This window comes from Lontra canadensis, unplaced genomic scaffold (assembly GCF_010015895.1).
Source record: "Lontra canadensis isolate GAN:19392208 unplaced genomic scaffold, GSC_riverotter_1.0 scaffold148, whole genome shotgun sequence".
In the NCBI taxonomy this organism is placed as follows: Eukaryota; Metazoa; Chordata; class Mammalia; order Carnivora; family Mustelidae; genus Lontra; species Lontra canadensis.
In genome coordinates, this window is record NW_022631142.1 from 1,589,607 (window position 1) to 1,610,010 (window position 20,404).

Here is a 20,404-nt window from a genome sequence, read left to right on the forward strand (position 1 = left end):
CTAAACCCTGTCTCTAGGAGACCTCTCTCCTTTCCACAGGATTTCCACTCCACCCCCTTTACTTTCCATCTGATAAATAAAGAGGCCAAAGTGCACCTTCATTAGTGTACAAGATCCAGCCTCCAGTTTGCCGAGATGCATAGCTCAGTAGAAAGGTTTTCTGGGGTACAATAACAATTCCCTCCAATTTTCATATCCAACCTTATAGTGACCCTAGAGGATACTACCCCCTCGAAATTCTTCCTCTCTCCTTCAGACAGTGACCTCTCTGCAGCCATGGTCCCTACCTTTCCCCTTTCACTGCCCTGTTCTATGATCATCTGTGTGACTCTCCCACCACCTGCGTGTTTCTCACGGGCAGACCCAGATCTGATCCCTCTCAGGGACTCCAGGGCTGAGCTCAAAAACATGGCACACATTAGCATTAGAAGCTGGCCTAGATGAAGAAAGGTAACCTGAAGCACAGAGAAGTATCAAGGAACGGGGAGAGCTAAGCTTTGAGTGCAGAGTGCCTGATGCCCGTGTTTACCCCACGCACCAAAAGCAAAGGATGGAGAAATAGGGGTGTCCTGGGCATCACAATAACTATTTCCTACTCTACCCATTCCTGTAAAAAATTAGAAGAGCTAAAGATCTTGTCATCTTGAGCTAGCCCCTGCCCATCTGTCCAATGAGAGACTCAGTGGCTTTCAAACCTTTTTGACATGACTCAAAGCAAGAAATGCATTTTACATTGTGCTCTGGTCCATAATACATATGTACATACATATGTAACTGAAATAAGCATTTTATGAAAGAATACTTTGCTTTACTATCCCACAGTGCACTTTTTCTTTTTTTTTTTTTTTTTAAGATTTTATTTATTTATTTGACAAAGATCACAAGTAGGCATAGAGGCAGGCAGAGACAGAGAGACGAGGAAGCAGGCTCCCCGCTGAGCAGAGAGCCCGATGAGGGGCTCGATCCCAGGACCCTGGGATCATGACCTGAGCCAAAGGCAGAGGCTTTAACCCACTGAGCCACCCAGGTGCCCCAGTGCACTTTTTCTATTCCATTTAATTATTGTTTTTTTATTTTTATTTATTTTATTAAGTAGGCACCACTCCCATTATGGAGCCCAACCTGGGGCTTGAACTCACGACCCTGAAATCAATACCTGAGTTTAGCTCAAAAGTCTGACTCTTAATGGACTAAGCCACCCCGGTGTTACTAATGATTATTTTTTAAAACTAGCTGTGACTCATTAACTGGTTACATGTCCCACAGGTCTTTTTCAGCCCAATATCCTGTGACTAGCTGAATGGAACGACTAAAGCTCATATAAAATGGGACAACTAGGGGCACCTGAGTGGCTCAGATGGTTAAGCGTTTGCCTTCAGCTCAGGTCATGATCTCTGGCTCCTGGGACAGAGCTCCATCTTGGGCTCCTGGATTAGCAGGGAGTCTGCTTCTCCCTTTGCCTCTCCCTCCTGCTCGCACTCTCTCTCAAATGAATAAATAAAATCTTTTTTAAAAACTTTTTTAAAATGCGATAACTAAAGTTCAGGAGTCTCTAGTCTTGAATCAGTGTGACTGGGCCAAGCTGTGTACCTCTCAAAGCCTCAGTTTTTCCAGTTTACCCTGAGAGGACAGATAGGAAATTTCTAAGGGCCATATATGGCCCTTTCAGACTGTTATCCCCCGATCCTAGTGAGAACACTGCTCTTGTCACCTGGAAATAATTTCTGAGAGTGGAGAGGTGTGCCCGCTTTGCTTCCTGGGGAGTGGGGTTCCATTTGGGACATCATGTAGCCCTCTTGTTACATGAGTTAACTGCTCAGGGAAGGAATAGACAGGCAAGGAAGCCAGAGGCTGAAGACATTTAGAACTCTACTGGAGGGAGGCCTGACTGGATCAGTTGGTGGAGGGAATGACTCTTGATCTCAAGGTTGTAGGACTTCTGGGTGGCTCAGTCGGTTCTGAGTCTCCCTTCCTCTCAGGTCATGATCCCAGTGTGCTGGGGTCCAGCACCCTCCCCCCTACACTGCCGGGAGTCCCCTGCTCTCTCCCCACCCCCCAGCCTGTGTGCCTGCTGCTCTCTTTCTTAAATAAGCAAAATCTTTTAAAAAATAAATTCTTGGGGTGCCTGGGTGGCTCAGTTGTTAAGCACCTGCCTTTGGGTCAGGTCATGATCCCAGGATTGAGCCCAGCATCAGGCTTCCTGCTCAGTGGGGAGTCTGCATCTCCCTCTCCCACTCCCCCTGCTTCTGTTCCCTCTCTCACGATCTCTCTGTCAAATAAATAAATAAAATCTTTAAAAAATAATAATAAAGTCTTTTTGAAAAAGTCCACTGGAAAAAGAGGCACAGTGAGAACCCCGGAAAGAACAAGGGCTTAGGTACTACACGGACCCAGGTTAAAATCCCACGGACTTGAGGACTGGGGGAAATGACCTCTCTGGCGCTCAGCTCTCGTTTATAAAATGGGTTTGAAAATCCCTGGTCCTCTGGGTTGGTGTGGAGGTTCAGCGAAGTAGTGTACTAGTCATCCATACTGATCGAAAACCGTGCGGTCGCTGCCTGGCCGCTGTGTCCCGCACTCGCCTGGACCTGCCCTGAGATGCCGGCGAGGAGCACAGCGCCCAGCAGCAGGAGGCTGCTCGAGAGCAGCGGTGGAATCCACGGCGGCGGCTTCGATTCCCGCCCTGCCACCTTGGACGTGTCGCCTAGTCTCTGCGAGCTCCCAGCACCCTCATGCATACACTGAGAACGCTGTGAGGCGAGTGGGGGAAGCGCGGGCATAGACCCGCGCCCAGAAGGCTCCCTCCCGGCAGCTCCCTCCTCTCGGCGCCGCGGGTCGCCCTCCCCTCCGGTCCCCCCGCCCCGCGCTCGCGCTCTGGCGCCGGGTCTCCCCGGCGCCCTCCCGCCGCTCTCCACTCCCACTGCTCCTCCGCCCTCCTCCCTTCTCTGTCTCCTCTCCACATCCTCTCCCGCCGCGCTCGGTCCGCGTACCTGGTGGCCCTTCTCGGTCCTCCGGGACTCTAGGTCTCTAGCCGCTGCGTCTCCGCGCCACTCGCCGCGTCTCTCTCTGTCTCGCTGCTTCTCTCTGCTTTTCTCTCCCTCCGTCTCTTTCTCTGGCTCAGTTTTGTCTCTGTCCGTTCCTCGCTTGCCCGGCCGTCTGGTGGCCCCAGGTGGCGACGGGCCCGGCGCCGGGCGCGATGAGCGGCGCTTGCACGAGCTACGTGAGCGCGGAGCAGGAGGTGGTGCGCGGCTTCAGCTGCCCGCGGCCGGGGGGCGAGGCGGCCGCCGTCTTCTGCTGCGGCTTCCGCGACCACAAGTACTGCTGCGACGACCCGCACAGCTTCTTCCCCTACGAGCACAGCTACATGTGGTGGCTCAGGTACCGACCGTGGCCCTAACCCCAGCTCCAACCCCACTCCAGTCTTAGCCCCTCGCTGCACCCTCAGCCCAGCGCGAGCTAAACCCTCAGTCCTCACCCACGTGCCCACCCCAACATCAGCATCGACCGCACCTGCCCTTTAGCCCTTCCGTTCCAATACTGACCTTCGCTCTCACCCTGTCACCAAGCCAGCTCCCTCTGTAAACCCCTTCCCCCATCCTGACCTGAACAGTTATTGGGATCCAAACTTGAACCTCACCCTCAACTCCACCCTGGAGAAACTTGAGTCCATCTCTACTCCCAGTGTCATCCTCTGCCACCATGAACCCAGCCCCAGATTACACACCAACCCTGTCCCTGACACAACACTCCCATCTCCCACATTCACAGGAAACCCAAACTCTACCCTAATCCAAGAGCTCACCAGGGTACCCATCCTAATATGAGCCTGACCTCATTCCTGACTTTACTCACTCCCCAGGCAATACTGATCACCAGCCCCAACCTCCCCGAGTCCTCCAGGGAACCTACCTCAGCTCTCCCGCCCACCCTGACTCCAAACATGGTCTAGCCCTACATCCAGACCTCAGCCACAAGTCTTACTCCTCCTGTCATGCTACACCCCAAGTCAGTCCCAGCCTAGCTGAGGCTCAGCCCTTTCTTCCTCCTTAGATTTAGTCATTCTTTCAGCTACCCCTTACAGAGCACTTAGCTGTGCCAGGCCAGGGGTGGGTCCTGGGGATGTACTCTACTCCCTAGCTAAAGCAGAGGACCAAGAGATCAGAGCTGCATGCAACATCATAAGGCCACAGCAGAATCCAGCTCAGTAAAGATTAACAGAAATGTAATTTGGGTGAATCCCCACCCAAAGGACCTTAGTTTCCCTGCCTGTTCAGGGCGGGGAGTAGATAGGCCAGTGCTGACATTCCTGGAACCTTAAGTGTGGTGCTGAGAGGGCAGTGGGTCTCAGTCTCTATCAGTCTCCAGAGGCCTCACCCAGAAAATAGGACCCGAGCCTAAGCCTGCTCTGGGAAATAGGCATCAGTAAAAATGGAGTGGGCCATCTCAGGAGACAGTGATTTTCCTGTTCCTGGAGGTGTGTGACCAGAGGCTGCATACCCTCTGGGTGGGAAAGGACATTGGCCACAGAAACCTCTTTGAGCCTGTCTTTACAGCTATCAGATGAAGAGTATGATAAAGGATTGCCCTGATTTCTGACTAGGATCAAAGAGACAAAGAGGTGAACTTGACAACTTGACATATGCCACTGACAATTACAGATAATCGCTTTTTCTAGACCATTCAACTATTTTCAGATAGCCAGGCTTGCCAGTCCTGCATATTCGGTTACTATCTGTAACCTGAGGAATATATTAGCTTATTCTCTATTTAGCCACATATTCATTCATTCCTTATAGCCTTTGCTTTGTGCCAGATACTATCGTAGGCAATAGGGACACAAAAATTAATTATTCCCTCCCCCTGAGGAGGCCCACTATCCATTTAGAGAGATATGACATTCACCTAGAGTATAACAATGGAGTAGTTGCTGAAGACCCACTGTGTACTTAGCACTGAGCTGGTGTGAAATATGATAGCACTGACTTCCCTTTGAGGTATAGAGACAGTGTGGAACTCTGGGGCTGATTAGAACCCCGTCAACCCAAACTGTGGCTCTGTCACTTAGTAGCTATGTGAATTTGGCCAAATTATCTCTAAGCCTCTTTTTTCATCTTCAAGATGGCAATCGTACTACCTGTTTGTGGAATTGTGAAGATTAGGTGAAATAATGCGTGTGAAAGAGACTAGTACATACTGTAGGCACTCAGTAGAAGGGAGTTTCTTTCCCTGTTTCACAGGTGGGAAAGTGAAGCTTGGAGTATGAAAGTGAATCGTCTAAGATCTTCTAGCAATGTCTTGGTGGACTGAGATTTAAACATGAGCAAGGATGAACCAAGAGTTAGATGTAGTCACATGTTCACAACCCTTCTGTCCATTTTACAGATGAGAACACTTGAAAGCCGCTAAGGTACTCCCTGGTGAGGCCCTAGTGAGAGCAAGTGGCAGAGCTGGGATGAAAACTCAGGCCTTTCTGGCCCAAGTCCGGGCTTGTCCTGTGGCACAATTGCCTAAACCTAGCCTGGCTCTCTCAGAACCCCCTCTACTCAGATCATTTGAAAGGACACCCAGTGACCCTCTGCTGCCTTCTGGGCACTGTGCTGGCCCTTGGAGACACACACCCCATCAGCACCTAGCCAAGATCCCCTCCCTCTTCTGACACCTCCTTCCCTCTAACACCCCTGTGGTACCCTCCTGTTGCTTTGGCCCACTCATGATATGTGGAATGCTTTAGTGGTTCAGTGAGGTGGAGGGTTGAATGGGGTGACCTCTGAGGTCACATCACGTGTCAGTGTGCTCCCATTCTGTGGCCTCAAGGGCAGTTGCGAGGTTTGGCCTGCAGGGTTGACTCTTCCTTGGCTTGGACATAACGTGGTTCATAAACATCACAGACAGTTGCAAAGTGGAGAAGAGGAAAGGAGGGTCCCCAGGGCATCTAGGTAATCGGTGTACTTTAGAGTACTTTTAGGGTTTAGCCCTAAAACAAGGCTTCTGGAGTGCTCCTCAGAGCCCCACCATGGCAGGGCGGAGATCTTGTTTTGCTCTCAACTCCATTTGGCCTTTTTCATGAAAGTTGGTCCTTAAAAACATAAAAATCTGCAGGTAAACAACTTTTTCCGTGGATGGTGCTCCAGGAGAATTGCTGTCTCTAAAAGTGTGTCTCAGGAAGTGAAGACTCCCTGTGGAGAAGCAGCTGGTGCTATCACATGTCTGGTCCACTTTCCAAACACCCTCTATTAGTAGCTCTGTTTTTTACCAGGACATGAGCCAAAAGGCAGCAGCCTTGCGCAGGGCAGAATCGGTTGTCGGCCGCTGTATATACACCATCTCGTCTCACCTTCAGGGACACCTGGTGAGACAGGAGCTTTAACAAATGAAGAAAACGAGATCAAGAGATGAAGGATTTTTCAGTTTATGTATGACAGAACCCAGATTTGAACTTAGAGCTGCCTGACTCAAAAGCCCTAATGGAGAAATATTAGACCGCCTCTCCAGTTCTTTCCGAGGGGTCAGTGTGTTATCTTGTCTCTCAGAGTTACGGCTCTGTGAACTCCTAGAAGGCCAGCAGCTCTTCAGTTTCTCAGCCAGGGCAGGAAACTCCAGCTTCACTGAGAAGTGTACTCGTCCCAGTGTTCTTTACAAACCGGTGCTTTAATACAGAACTTACCGCCTCTCGAGGCAGTCCATTCACCTGGGGACAACTCCCATCATTTAAAGTTCATCTTCTGCCAAGCACAGATGTTTCCACTTGGAGCCTCCTCTGTTGTTCCCAGCTCTGGTCTTGGGGCCTGGTTCTTCAGTCCCCAGAGAAACCATCAGAGACAGCGCTGGCTCCCTGACTGACTGCTAATCTGGGATATCTCCCGCCAGCTCTCTCACCCATTCCTCAAAGGACCTTACGTTTAGAGGGCCCTTTCCATCCTGCTGGCCACAGATGTCCCATGTAAAGTGTGGGGTCCCTATTGCAGCACAGGCCTTCCAGATAATAGCCTTATAAACAGTGAGCATATCTTGGAAGGGGAAATAATATTTCATTAAAGTACTTACAAGAACTAAAAGAGACTGCATGCTCAATATGGAACGTGTGGAAAGGATAGGGGAATCACGGGAGATCTAGTGGCTTAGCTCGGATTCCCCAAAAGACTTAGAAACAAGGATTTGAGGGCAAGTAGTTTGTATGGAAAACCATCCTAGAAAACATAGGTAGAGGCTGGCAAAAGGAGGCAGGGAAGGGTATGAGCAAACAATAGTGGGTCACCACTGAGGGTCGCTGGAGCTTATACCTGCCGAACTCTGCCGGCCCTGTAGAAATTACACCCCAGAATTATCCCACCTGAGAGCCAGGAAACCGGGTATTCACATACAATTGTGTCAATCATTGGGTGTATGGTGATGGGAGAAGCGAGGGACTAATTTTCCTGCACTTCTGATCTGCTCAATGTACAGATGAGACTGTTCTGGGCCCAAAGAAAGCCCTCAAGCCAAGGGATACAGATGGTGGCATTTGAAACCCTGGCCAGAATATTCTACAATTACAAGACCCCACGGGACACAGGCAGGACATCCACAGCCCACACTATAATCAGAGACAGCCTGTTAGCATTTTGGTATATTTCCACCCAACCTTACATATGTATACTTACGTATATGTTTATGTTTATTTAAGTTGGAGTTATGCCGTATATTTAGTAATATGTTCTACTCTTTTCACTTAGCATTATCTCATCAGAACTTATCCTTGATCTTTTTAAAATTTTATTTTTAAAAGATTTTTATTTATTTATTTATATTTTTGAGAGAGAGAAAGCATGCACAAGCAGGGGAAGCAGTAGGAAGAGGGAAAGTGAGAAGCAGGTTTCCCATTGAGCAAGAAGCCCGATGTGGGACTTGATCCCAGGACACTAGGATCATGACCCAAGTCAAAGGCAGATGCTTAAGCAACTGAGCCACCCAGTCATCCCTATCCTTGATCTTAAATATTACTTGAAAACATGTTTTTAATGGCTCTATACTATTCCACTGCAGTGGTGTTCAATAATTTATTTAGCCATGGGAAGACAGATTTTCCAAAGCTCTAAGGTTGTTCTGCTTAGTGGAACTTAGCTATCAATTAGATGGAAAATAAGTCATCAGCTAGCTGGGACCAAAATTTGGCAGAAGCAGCAAGGGCAGGAGTCTGGGGCTGGGGTCAGGGAGAGGAGTGGCCAGAAAAGCTGGTAAAGAAGTCATAAACAGGAGGGGAACCTCGGTGGCTCGGTGGGTTAAGCCTCTACCTTCAGCTCAGGTCATGATCTCAGGGTCCTGGGATCGAGCCCTGCATTGGGCTCTCTGCTCAGCGGGGAGCCTGTTTCCCCTCTCTCTCTGCCTGCCTCTCTGTCTACTTATGATCTCTCTCTGTCTGTCAAATAAATAAATAAAACCTTTTAAAAAAAAGGCTTAAAAAAAAAAAAAGTCATAGGCTTCATAGACACAAACAAAGCCTGCTGCTGACCTATCCATTATTGTTGGGGGAAAATCGCACAGTGCCTAATACACAGTAGGTATTCAATAATATTTACGAAATGGTTACTATGTGCTAGGGCTTCTGCAAGAGGAGGACAAAGCTCATTATTTATGGTCTGATTCTTCCTTGAAGGAACACATGAGGAATATGTTGAACACCTACTATGTGTCAAGAATATTGCATATATTAGTCATCCTCACTACCACCTGTGAAGTACTGTATGAATGTGTGTGTGTGTGTGTGTGTTTTAGATTTTGTTTATTTACTTAACAGAGAGAGCACACACAAGCATGGGGGGCAGCAGAGGGAAAGGGTAAGTAGACTCCCCACTGAGCAGGGAGCCTGATGTGGGGCTTTATCCTAAGACCCTGGGATCATGACCTGAGCTGAAGGCAGGCACTTAACTGACTGAGCCACCCAGGTACCTCTGTGAAATACTGTGTTTTGATCGTTTTCACTTTTCAGACAAAGAAGCTGAGGCTCAAAAGGTATAATAACTTCATCAAGACCTTAGAGTGAGTTGTTATATACCTGGGTCCTAATCCAGGCAGGTTTGGTTCCAAAGCCCTTTGTTCTTTCCTACCACACAGGGCTGCCTGACCCAGTGGAAAGTGCTAAAGGCCCCAGAAGTGTCCTGGGTGGATTAGCCTGGCATAGGGGGAAAAGGAGAGAGAAAGATGGCCAAGGAAAGCATTATTGAGGAGGAGACATTTGAAATGGGCCTTCAAAGACAAGTAAAACTCTAATGTGGGGAGATGATGGGGGAGGAATCATGTGAAACAGGAAAGACAGTGACTCCCAAATGAGCCAGGAGGTAGTCGACTGGAGAGCAGATGCCGAGGGCCTGACTTGGGGCAGGGGCGACAAGATTGGAGGGTGAAGGAACGGCTGTGGGGAGGTCTTCTAAACATGGAGTCCACACTGGCATGATGACCCACTGGAGGGTGAGTCAGAAACTACCTTGAGGCTGAAAGGACAGCTAGTTTTTAGCTAAGGCCTGCTATGTGTCTTGATTTCTAAGAATCGGCATTGTGGGGAGGGCTGTTTAAGACCATCTCCAGCTCCCTGGGCAGGGTGGGCGGGAATCAAGTCGAAGAAAGTAGGGAAGGAAGGAGAAGAGAAGAAAGGGAACATGTACTGAGTCCCAACTATGTGGTGGCGCTGACGCAAGTCGTTACATACGTGGTGAGTCCTGGGCATATAGCTAACACTCTGTCTCATGCTTAGCCACAAACAGCCTACGGTAAATAGAGACAGAACAGAAGTTGAAGCCTGCTGGTGCCTGTAACACCAACAGCACTTCATACGTCATCATAGGTTACCTCCTAAGTCCCTTCCCGACACTCGGCTCCCTCTGATCTTCTCTCCCCAGCATTGGTGCCCTTGTGGGCCTATCCATAGCAGCCGTGGTTCTCCTGGCCTTCATTGTCACCGCCTGTGTGCTTTGTTACCTGTTCATCAGCTCTAAGCCCCACACGAAGTTGGACCCAGGCTTACACCTCCAGCCTCCAGGTAAGAAACAAACCTCATGATTTCCTTGTATTAAACAGGCTAGCACCCTTACAAAGGGGGGATATTTATTTATTTATTTATTTATTTATTTATTTATTTATTTTTTAAAGATTTTATTTATTTATTTGACAGACAGATCACAAGTAGGTGGAGAGGCAGGCAGAGAGAGAGGAGGAAGCAGGCTCCCCACTGAGCAGAGAGCCCGATGATGCGGGGCTTGATCCCAGAACCCTAGGATCATGACCTGAGCTGAAGGCAGAGGCTTTAACCCACTGAGCCCCCCAGGCGCCCCCAAGGGGGATATTTAGATGACGTTTGGAACCTTTGCCTCACAAGAGTTCCTAGAATATTGTGAAGCAGTAGCACATTTTTTAGGAGGTTCACAATCTGAACATTTACATCCCAAACTCCTCATGTGCTCAATGTTTATCAGAATAACTTGATAGAGTCAACTCAGTATTTATCAAAATAACTTGACATAGTCAGCTCAATGTGTTCAGTGTTTATCAGAATAACTTGATATAGTCAGCGTTGTATTTGTCACACAAAGATTAATCCATTTGTGGATTTTCTCAGACACTGCTTTAAAATTCTAGCCTTAGGGAATGAAAACTGATTTTAATATTATCCCAAACAAAATAGAATTAATAAGCAAAACTTGCTGCTCTCCAAACTTGGTTTGTTCAGAAATTAAATAGTTGTGGGTTTTTTTGTTTTTATGTTTTTGTTTTTTTTGATAACCTGAATTGCTGGACTACCCCTTCCTTCATTATTGGCGTAGGCCCCCTAGAGCCTCAAAGGACCCCCCCCCTGCCAAAAGTGTTGCTTTTTCATAAGTCTTTATTGCACACGCTTTTACAACTTCTGCAAGGTACTATGAAAGATACAAGTGCCTACTGGCAAATGATCTTTCTGTGTAGTTTGGTAGACAACACTCAAAATGAATATTATCATCTCCATTTTACAGATGAGAAAATCAAGGCTAAGACAGATTAGATGACTTACTCAAAGTGTCACAGCTAATAAACGGTAAGGCTAAAATTCAGCCCATGTTTTTCTACCTTGAATCGTGCTCTTTCTTCTGCCTACCACACTGGGTCTGTGCAGATATGAAATTAAGTACAAAATTGTTTAATACCAAATATAAGGATAATTTCAAAAAGGAGAGTATATTTGAATGAGTGCTGAATTAGCAAAGGAGTTGGTTGGGTAAAAGGAGAAAAGGCATTCCAGGATAGGATAGATAATGGGTAAAAATGTGTGGGCTGTTCTGAGTAAGACCTATGCAGTGACTGGGTCATTCATCCTGGGGCACCGTATGAAAGAAGGCCAGGCAGGAATTTAAGCTAAGCAGAAGCAGAGTGGTGGCAATGATCAGGGCAGTAGAAAGGTGGGTAGTAGCTAAATTTCAGAGAATGACAGACAGGGCCCTTTTAGTTGTAAAAGATTAGTTTTCCAGCTTGACATCAACTTGTGCAACAAGCAGCAGCACGAAGAGCCCTTCTCAGATCCCAGTGGCAATAAATAATCCTTCTGTTGCTGAGCATTGAAGAGCAGGAGGGATGGCTTTTGAGGGTAGGAGGATTCTTCTGGCTTGCCTTGTAGTCAGAAACCTGGGAGGCTGGCAGGGAAACAGGAAGAAAGCCTGAGTATAGATCCAGACAGCCCAGGGAGACCAGAGACAGCTCAGGCTTCAACTTTTATAGAGAAAAATCATAGAAGTTAATGAAAGGCATCAAAGAAACTATCTCATGAGATATGGCATGTATGTGGACAGATGGCTCGATGTCACAGACCTGTCACTTCCAAATTAATCTATAAATGAAATTCCCAAGAAAACGTTTCATGGAATTTGTCAAATTGGTTCTAAAATGTATCTAGAAGAGTAAAAGTGCAAAACAATTTTGAAAAAGAAAAAGAGGAGGGACTTGCCCTATCAGGTAAGAGACATTTTTAAAAGTTTGAAAAATTGTCCACTTGATTTTGGCACAGCAGTTGACAGAATTGGGCAATGCCGTGGTCCTTAATGGGGAGCATATTACCACCCAACCCCCCAGGGACATTTGGCGATGTCTGGAGACGTTTTTGGTTGTCGCAACTGGGGAAGGTATCTCTTGGTAGAGGCCAGGGATACTGTTAAACCTCCTACAATACAGAGAACAATGCTCCACAACAATGAATTATCCAACCCAAAATGTAAACAGTGTCAATCTGAAAAACCCTAGAATAAAAAGAGAGTCTAGAAACAGATTAATTAAAATATAGGAATTTGAATAAAACATTTAACTTTTTTAAATAAGGGGAAAATTGGCAAATTTACCTTCATCAAATCCAAATAATCATGAAATAAAAATAAGACAGGGGCACCTGGGTAGCTCAGTCAATTAAGCATCCAACTCTTGATTTTGGTTCACGTCATGATCTCAGGGTCATGGGATGAGCCTGAGAGGGCCCAGTGCTCAGCAGGGAGCCTACTTAAGATTCTCTCTCTCCTTCTGCCCCTCCCTATGCACTTACTCTTCCCCCCCCACCCCCCCTACCCCCCGGGCTCTCTCAAAAAAAAAGAATATACAAAGACATCATACATAACATTACAAAACAAGTGATGGACTACAAAGGTTTTATAAACATAAAGATAAATACATACATATAGACAATCCTCATTCACACAGTTGATATTTGCAAATTTGTTTACTTGCTAAAATTTATCTGTAACCTCCAAATCAATAATTGCAGTGCTTTTGAGGTAATTTGTGGTGTGGACATGTGCAGAGCAGCAAAAAATTTGGGTTGCCCTATCACACACATTCCCAGCTGATGTTAAATAAGTCTACATTCTGCCTTCTTGTTTTCAGTTCTCCTACTGTAAACAAGGGTCTATTTAGTGCCATGTTTTTTGCATTTTTGTGATTCTTGTTAACTTCACTGTTTAAAGTGGCCCCCAAATGTAGTGCTGATATATTCTCTACTACTCCTAAGTGTAAGAAGGCTGTGATGTGCCCTGTGCAGAAAATACATGTGTTAGATAAACTTGGTTCAAGCAGGAGTTATAGTGCTGTTGGTCATGAGTTCAATGTTAATGAATCAATAATATATATTAAATCATGTGTCTTCAAACAAAACAAATTTATGCATTGGACAGTTGACAAAACTGTTGTGACCAAAGGCCCATAGGAACTTAACCTTGTATTTTCCATAGGAGCAATGATTCAGCATTCGTTAATTCAGTGTTTGTGGTGACTTTATAGAATACAACTACTGTGAATAATGAGATACAACTATATATAAAATAGAGATGACACTGACATCCAGAATATATAGGCATATCTTTAAACAAATGAGGAAAATGTAATGTACAAAAAAAAAAAAATCACAAATGCTCAATACACACAAAAAGTGCTGCTCAACCCTACTAATAATGAGAAGAATACAGGGCACCTGAGTGGCTCGTCGGTTAAGTGTCCAACTCTTGATTTCTGTTCAGGTCATGATCTCGGGGTTGTGAGAGTGAGCCTTGTGTTGGGCTCTGTGCCAGGTGTGGAGCCTGCTTAAGATTCTCTCCTCCTTAAAAAAAAAAAAAAAAGATTCTCTCCTCCTTCAGCTCCCCAACCCCAATTAAGAAAGAAAGAAGAATGCAATTTAAGAATGATGTAATTTTTAAATTTTTAAAAAATTATTATTTATTAGAGAGAGAGAGAGTACAAGCAGGGAGAGAAGGAGGCAGAGGGAGAGGGAGAAGCAGGCTCCCCACTGAGCAGGGAGCCCGATGTGGGGATCGATCCCAGGACCCTGGGATCACGACCTGAGCCGAAGGCAGACACTCAACCTACTGAGCCACCCAGGCGCCCAAATTTTTTTAAAGATATATTTATTTTAGAGAGAAAGAGGAAGATTTATTTATTTGGGAGAGATTGAGAGAGACAGAGTATGTGCACAGATGGGGAGGGATAGGGAGAGAGACAGTCCTCTAGCAGAGTCCCTGCTGGATGCTGAGGGCCACTCAGCTGGCTGTATGTCACAACCCTGAGACTGTGACCTGAGCCATAAGCAAGAGTTGGACACTTAACCGACAGAGCTACCCAGGCACCTCAATTATATAACTTTTTTAAACAATTATATTGGCGGGGTGCCTGGCTGGCTCAGTCAGAGGAGCATGCAACTCTTGATCTTGGGGTTGTGAGTTCAAGTCCCACATTGGGGTAGAGATTACTAAAATAAATAAATAAACTTCATTTGTTTATTTACTTTTAAGATTTTATTATTTATTTGACAGAGAGAGACACAGTGAGAGAGGGAACATAAGAGAGGGCAGGGGAAGAGGGATAAGCAGGCTTCCTGCTGAGCAGGGAGCCTGATGCAGGGCTCCATCCTAGGAGCCTGGGATCAAGACCTGGGCTGAAGGCAGACGCTTAATGACTGAGCCACCCAGGCGCCCCAATAAATAAACTTTAAAAAAAAATTACATTGGCCAAAGTCCCAAAATTGGCCATATTAATAGAGAGAAATTTGACTGTGAGGAATTGATACTGTCATATGCTACTGGTAAGAGTATAAATTGGTATGACCACTTTGTGGACTAACTTGGCAGTATCTATTTAAACTAAAAGTATCTATACCCTAGACTCCATAATTCCACTTCTAATTATCTACCTTAGAGAAATAGTTGCACTAGGAGAGGACTTGTACAGATAGATCCATGATAGCTTGTTGTATAAGAAACAAACTAAATGTCCCTCAGGAGAGGAATAATGAAATATGATATCACAGTTAAAATGAATGAACTAATTCTAAATAGACTATCTCATTTGCTCTTCACAGTAACTGGGTGGAGTATAGATCTTATTACTATGCATTTTACAAGTGAGGATTTTACAGACAGGGACCCAAAGTCACCTAGTGAGCGAGTGACAGAGTCATGTCAGCCTCCCCTCTCCTTTGTCTCCTTACCCTATGCTGCAAAAGGAAAGTCCTCACTGCATACCAGACACTGAAACTTTACATGCACTATCTCATCTCATTTTCCCAACTATCCCAGTGCGGGAGATATTATTAGCCTCTGTTTCACAGACGTAAAATCCAGGTATCGGGGAGGTTAGATGACTTGCCCAAGGGTTTACAGCTTGTAAATCATGGAACTGGAATTCTAATACATGTGTTTTTGAGTCTCCAAAGTCCTATTCTTTCTCTGTCACCAGGTGAGTTCTGTGGGGTGCTCCTGCTTGTGTCCTCCTTCCCTCCCCTCTCCCTGTTTTATCCCCTCAAGCCTTTCTGACTCAAAGGAAATACAGTTCATGCCTTGACCCTGTGAATGAAAACCACCCTCCTATTTTTCACTGATCAGCCACCAGCTGGATAATTCAGTTTCCAGGGTTTGAGACAGCTTGCATCCTTGCTCTTTGCTTCTTATTTTTAAGATGGAAAATGCATTTCCTGACCTTTTACTAAGTGATAGCTTTCATCTTTCTCTGCCTTTTGCCCAAACTCAACTTTGTTCCTCCCATTCATAAAGTGCTGTGCTCTCCTTCCTCTGAACTCCCAGCATCTACCAGGAGCCTCCTGTCCCCCCTGCATCTGAGGCAGCTTACAGGCCCACTATCTTACATTCAGCAGAGTTTTACCTTTACAAAAGTGTCTCATTTCTGTCTCCCTCTCATTGGACATATGCAGAGATCATTAGCCCCATCATACGGCAAAGGAAATGGAGGGTTAGCCAAGAAAAGTGAATTAGCCAAGTCACAGAGCTACTGAGCCTGTGTTGCTGAGGAGTCAACCCTGATCTCCCAGATTCTAAAGCCTACAATCATTGCACTGTATCTTGGGGCCATGATACCTGACTGTGGGAACAAGGGCAGTGTGGGAAGTACCTTAACAAGGACAGAGTGGAAATGGACCAGAGTTTCTGAAAATAGGCTCCTCCTGCTGCCCAGGCATTCTGTAATGTCCCATCACTCCCACCACAGCCCGATCCCCCAAACTGAGGATGCACAAAGACCATAACTTTCTTACTCTGGTACTCTGGTACCTTGTGAGGAACTAACTTGATCAGAAGGATGACTGAGTTCCTACCCTTGTGCTAGGTGCTATGCTTTTTACACCTTATCCCCTTTAAACTACTCAACTACTCTACCAAGTGGTGATTATCAACTCTATTTTGCAGATGAGGTGAATGAGGTAAGTGTAGAGGTGATATTCCAACCTAGACACATTTAATAAGAGACAAAAAAATGGGGGGCATTGATAGACAAGAGTTCAGTTCTCCCTCTAAAAGGTGTTGATGGGAGATCCCTAATTGGCCCTTCTCACCATCCATCGGCTTGGTGTTTTCATTAAGTTAAACATACACTTATTCTATGTATTAGATACCTATGGCTACTGTAACAAATTTCCACAAACTAGGTGGCTTAACATAACAGAAATGCATTATCTCACATTTCCGGGGGCCAAAAATACAAAAATCCGTCTCACTGGGTTGAAATCAAAGGCTCCAGGGGAGAATAAGTTCCTCGCCTTGTCCAGTTTCTGGTGACTGCCAGCATCCCTCTGCTGGAGCTGTATCACTGCAATCCCTACATGTGTCTTTACATCACTGTGCGTGGGTCCGTCTCTGTCTGCCTTTCTCTTATAGAGGCAGTTTTGATGGCATTTAGGATCCACCCAGATAATTCAGGATAAGCTCCTTATCTCAGAATCCTTAATTTGAGGCATCTGGGTTGCTCAATTGGTTAAGAGTCTGCCTTTGGCTCAGGTCATGGTCTCGGGGTCCTGTTTCAAGCCCTGCATTGGGCTCCCTGCTCGGTGGGGATCCTGCTTCTCCCTCTCTCTGTAGCTCCCCTGGCTTGCACTCTCCCCCAACTCTCTGTCAAATAGGTAAATAATCTTTAAGGGGGAAAAAAAACACTGTAATTTAATCACATCTGGCAAATTTTATCATATAAAGTAACATTCATAGGTTCCAGAGATTAAGACCTAATATCCAGGGGTTACTATTCAGCCCACTACACCATATAAATCAGCAATTACACTCCTATGTATTTATCCTAGAGACATGAAAATGTACATCTGCACAAAACCTAAACATGAATGTTCATAGCAGCTTTATTTGCAATTGACAAAAACTGGAAACAACCCAAAAGTCCTTCAATGAGCAGATAGTACAACCATACAATGGAATATATGCAGCCATAAAAAGGAATGAACTACTGATGCACACAAAACTTCAGTGGATTTCAAGGATGTTATAAAGAGTGAAAAAACCCAATCTTAAAAGGTTGTATACCACATAGTTCCATTTATATCACACTTCCGGTATGACAAAATTATAGTAATAGAGAATGGGTTAGTGGTTACCAGGAGTTAGATTTTTTTTTTTAAGATTTTATTTATTTATTTGATAGAGAGTGAGAGAGAGAATGACAGGGGAGAAGGTCAGAGGGAGAAGCAGACTCCTCATGGAGCTGGGAGCCTGATGTGGGACTTGATCCGGGGATTCCGGGATCATGACCTGAGCTGAAGGCAGTCACTTAACCAACTGAGCCACCCAGGCGCCCCCAGGAGTTAGATTTAGAAGGAAGGTTCAAGTATAAAGAGGAAGCATGAGGAAGTTTCTTTGTGGTGACGGAAGAGTTTATCCTGATTGTGGCCGTGATTATGTAAGTCTATATATGTGATAAACTTTGATAGTACACCACAAAAAGAGTACATATAAAAACTGGTAGAAATTGAACAGGATTTGTAGTTTAGTTAATCATACTGTATCAATGTCAGTCTCCTAGTTTTGAAGTTATCTTATGGTTGTTTAAGATGTTATCATTGGGGAAAGCTGGGTGAAGGATAAGTGTACTTTTTTCTTTTTTTACTTCTTAAGAGTCTTCAATTCTTTAAGAATAGAAAATTCAAAACAAAACAAACAACAAAAAAAGGAAATTTATTGGCTCTGTAGGTGAGAAGTCTACAAGAAAGGTGGGCTTTATGCATGGTTGAAATAGAAGTTCACTATGTTGTCAGGCTTGCGGCTCCATCCTCTAAGGTTCTTTCAACTCTACCCTCTATTTTGAGTTGGCTTACTCCTCAGGCTGACTTTTCTTAAGGTAGAAAGTTGGCTACCAACAGTCCCTGGGGCCACCAGCTTTTTGTTTCCCTCTAGCCAGGAGAAGAAAGAGGGAACTATCTCTTCCTTCAAAGGTGCAGGGAGCTGAGCTCTACTCTGATTGGACCATTCAGGTCATGTGTCCATCCCTAAACCAATCATTGTCCTCAGGGAAATGCTATGCACCCATTACTGAGCCATGTGGCAAAGGAATAGGATTATCTGATTGGCTCAGCTCAACCAGGCCCCACACCTATAGTTGGGATGGGACCAATACCAAATATAATTGCTATTACCAGATGGGAAGAGGTGGAGTGAATGTTAGATAGCCAACTCCAATGTCCAATATAACTTGCTTCTTAAAATTCACTCTTCCCCTAGTTTCAAAGTTCTCATTCTTCCTGGGTATCCCCTGCCCCCCCCACCATCAATGGAGTTTTCTAGACAGAGAAGGTAAAAAATGTCATTCCAGGCAGAAGTAACAGCATAAGCAAAAAATCAGAGATGTAAAGGAATGGAGCTATTTAGGGTACAATGAAAACCTTGGTGTCGCAAACACAGAGTTCTTAAGAGTGATAGTAATGAAGCCAAAGAGAAGGGATAGGCCCAGTATGTGAAGAGCCTTGAATGCCACCCCAAGGATAACAGGTAATGAGAAGACACTGAAGGCTTTTGAGAAAGAACAGTACATGGACTCACTTGACTTTAGAGTGTTCTCTCTGGCTACAAAGTGGAGGGTAGACTGAAGGAGACCCAACTAGCGGCTGTTCCAGTGGTCTGGGAGGAAGGAGATGAAAAGCTTGATCGAGGGTGGTGGCCATGAAGATGTAGAGAAATGGGTGAATATGGAAGATGGTAATTGATGAAATCAGAGGGACTTGGTGACTCACATTTCTGGCTTGAACAGTTGATATGTTTTTTTGTTTTTTAAGATTTTATTTTAAATAATTTCTATATCCAACATGGGGCTCTAACCCACAACCCTGAGATCAAGAGTGTCATGCTCCAGCAGCTGAGCCAGCCAGGTACCCCTGAACACTTGATACACATTTTATCCAAAAAAGGCAAGAATGCTCAATTATGTCAAATGCTCCTGACAAGTCAAGGGAGATAAGGATTTGTAAGTGACTGTGGGATTTAGTGACAAAATATTTTGAGGTATGTTGGGAGCAGAAACCAAATAAATTTTGGCAGAATAAGTAATGAATGGTAAGTGGGGAATACTAATGTCAAGTGAGCCTCCTTTCAAGCTTGTATACAAGAGGAGGAGAGGATAAATCAGCAGCGTGTCATTGAATCTATTCTTAAAGAAGAGAATAATGTATGTTTTAAATTTTCCAACACATCTCTGCATGCTAGCTGTGTAGTCAGCCTGTATCCTCATCTATAAAATGAGTTTTTAATAGTACCTACCTCATGGGTTTATGGTCAAGGTCAAGTCTTCATTTTTTCCTAACAATTGTTTATTGTCTGTCTCCCCCACTAGACTTTAAGTTCATTAGAAACACTGACAGCTGCTATTGAATGATGTAGTATGTTGTTAATAAATATTTGTTAAGCGAATGATGCATATAAGACTGAGTGCAGTCCTGCCCAAGGTGAGCACTCAGGAAAATTGGCCAGGGTGAGTTTGACTGGGGGAAGAAGGTCTGTAAGAGGAATGCCTTGTGCTTGCTGTTTTCTAGACCCCAAGGAGGAAGCGCCCCCTGGCCGCCAAGGTGGAAACGCAGGCAATTCAGTGGAGGTGCCAGGAGTGAGCATTCCCTGGCAGAATCACCCCTTCCTGAACCCACGGCTAGACTACAATGAGGAGCAGGCCATGGACCCCAAACGCCTGCTCCAGCACTGCTTCATGGCCACAGTGACTGCCAGTGACATCCCAGGCAGCCCTCAGGAGGCCCTTGTCCCAAATCTAGACCCATGTGGACCAACCCCATAAACATCCAATAAATATCTCTACACCATCCTTTTCTGGAGCCTCTTTTCCATGAAAGGTGGGGGTAGGGATGATCAAAGGGACTTGGGAGACTGGTGGGATAAATGAGGGCTTTCCCCAGCAACTCCACCCAGGCCCTGCTTTGGACCCAGTTACACTGCTCTGCCTTGCCGCCTGTGAGTCAAAGAGAGTTTAGACATGTGCCCGGGGGAAATGGTCAGTAACAACTCCACGCAGTCAGGGGGAAGCCTGGGGTTATGGAGTCTCACAGGAGCCGCTCGCCTAAGGGGGAGGTCAGAGAACTCTGACTTGGTCTTCCTGTTACAGAGCAGGTATATTTAGGATCCCCCAGGAAGATGGCTGGGACCCA

General features: G+C 45.5%; 2 protein-coding genes across 2 annotated transcripts in view; both read left to right on the forward strand.

Annotated features, from left to right (window-relative positions):
- The window catches only part of GPX7 (glutathione peroxidase 7), a 27,066-nt gene extending 17,091 nt beyond the window's left edge, over positions 1-9,975 (forward strand). The window contains exon 3 of the mRNA XM_032844200.1: positions 9,873-9,975. Coding sequence (XP_032700091.1) covers positions 9,873-9,901 — 29 coding nt within the window. The 3' untranslated portion in view covers positions 9,902-9,975. The remainder of the gene's footprint in view (positions 1-9,872) is intronic.
- On the forward strand, positions 2,961-20,049 carry SHISAL2A (shisa like 2A). The gene is made up of 3 exons (XM_032844201.1): positions 2,961-3,378; positions 9,873-10,012; positions 19,784-20,049. Exons 1-3 carry the CDS (start codon positions 3,197-3,199, stop codon positions 20,035-20,037), a joined length of 576 nt encoding a protein of 191 aa, XP_032700092.1. The 5' UTR covers positions 2,961-3,196; the 3' UTR covers positions 20,038-20,049.
- Positions 20,050-20,404: the final 355 nt, after the last annotated feature.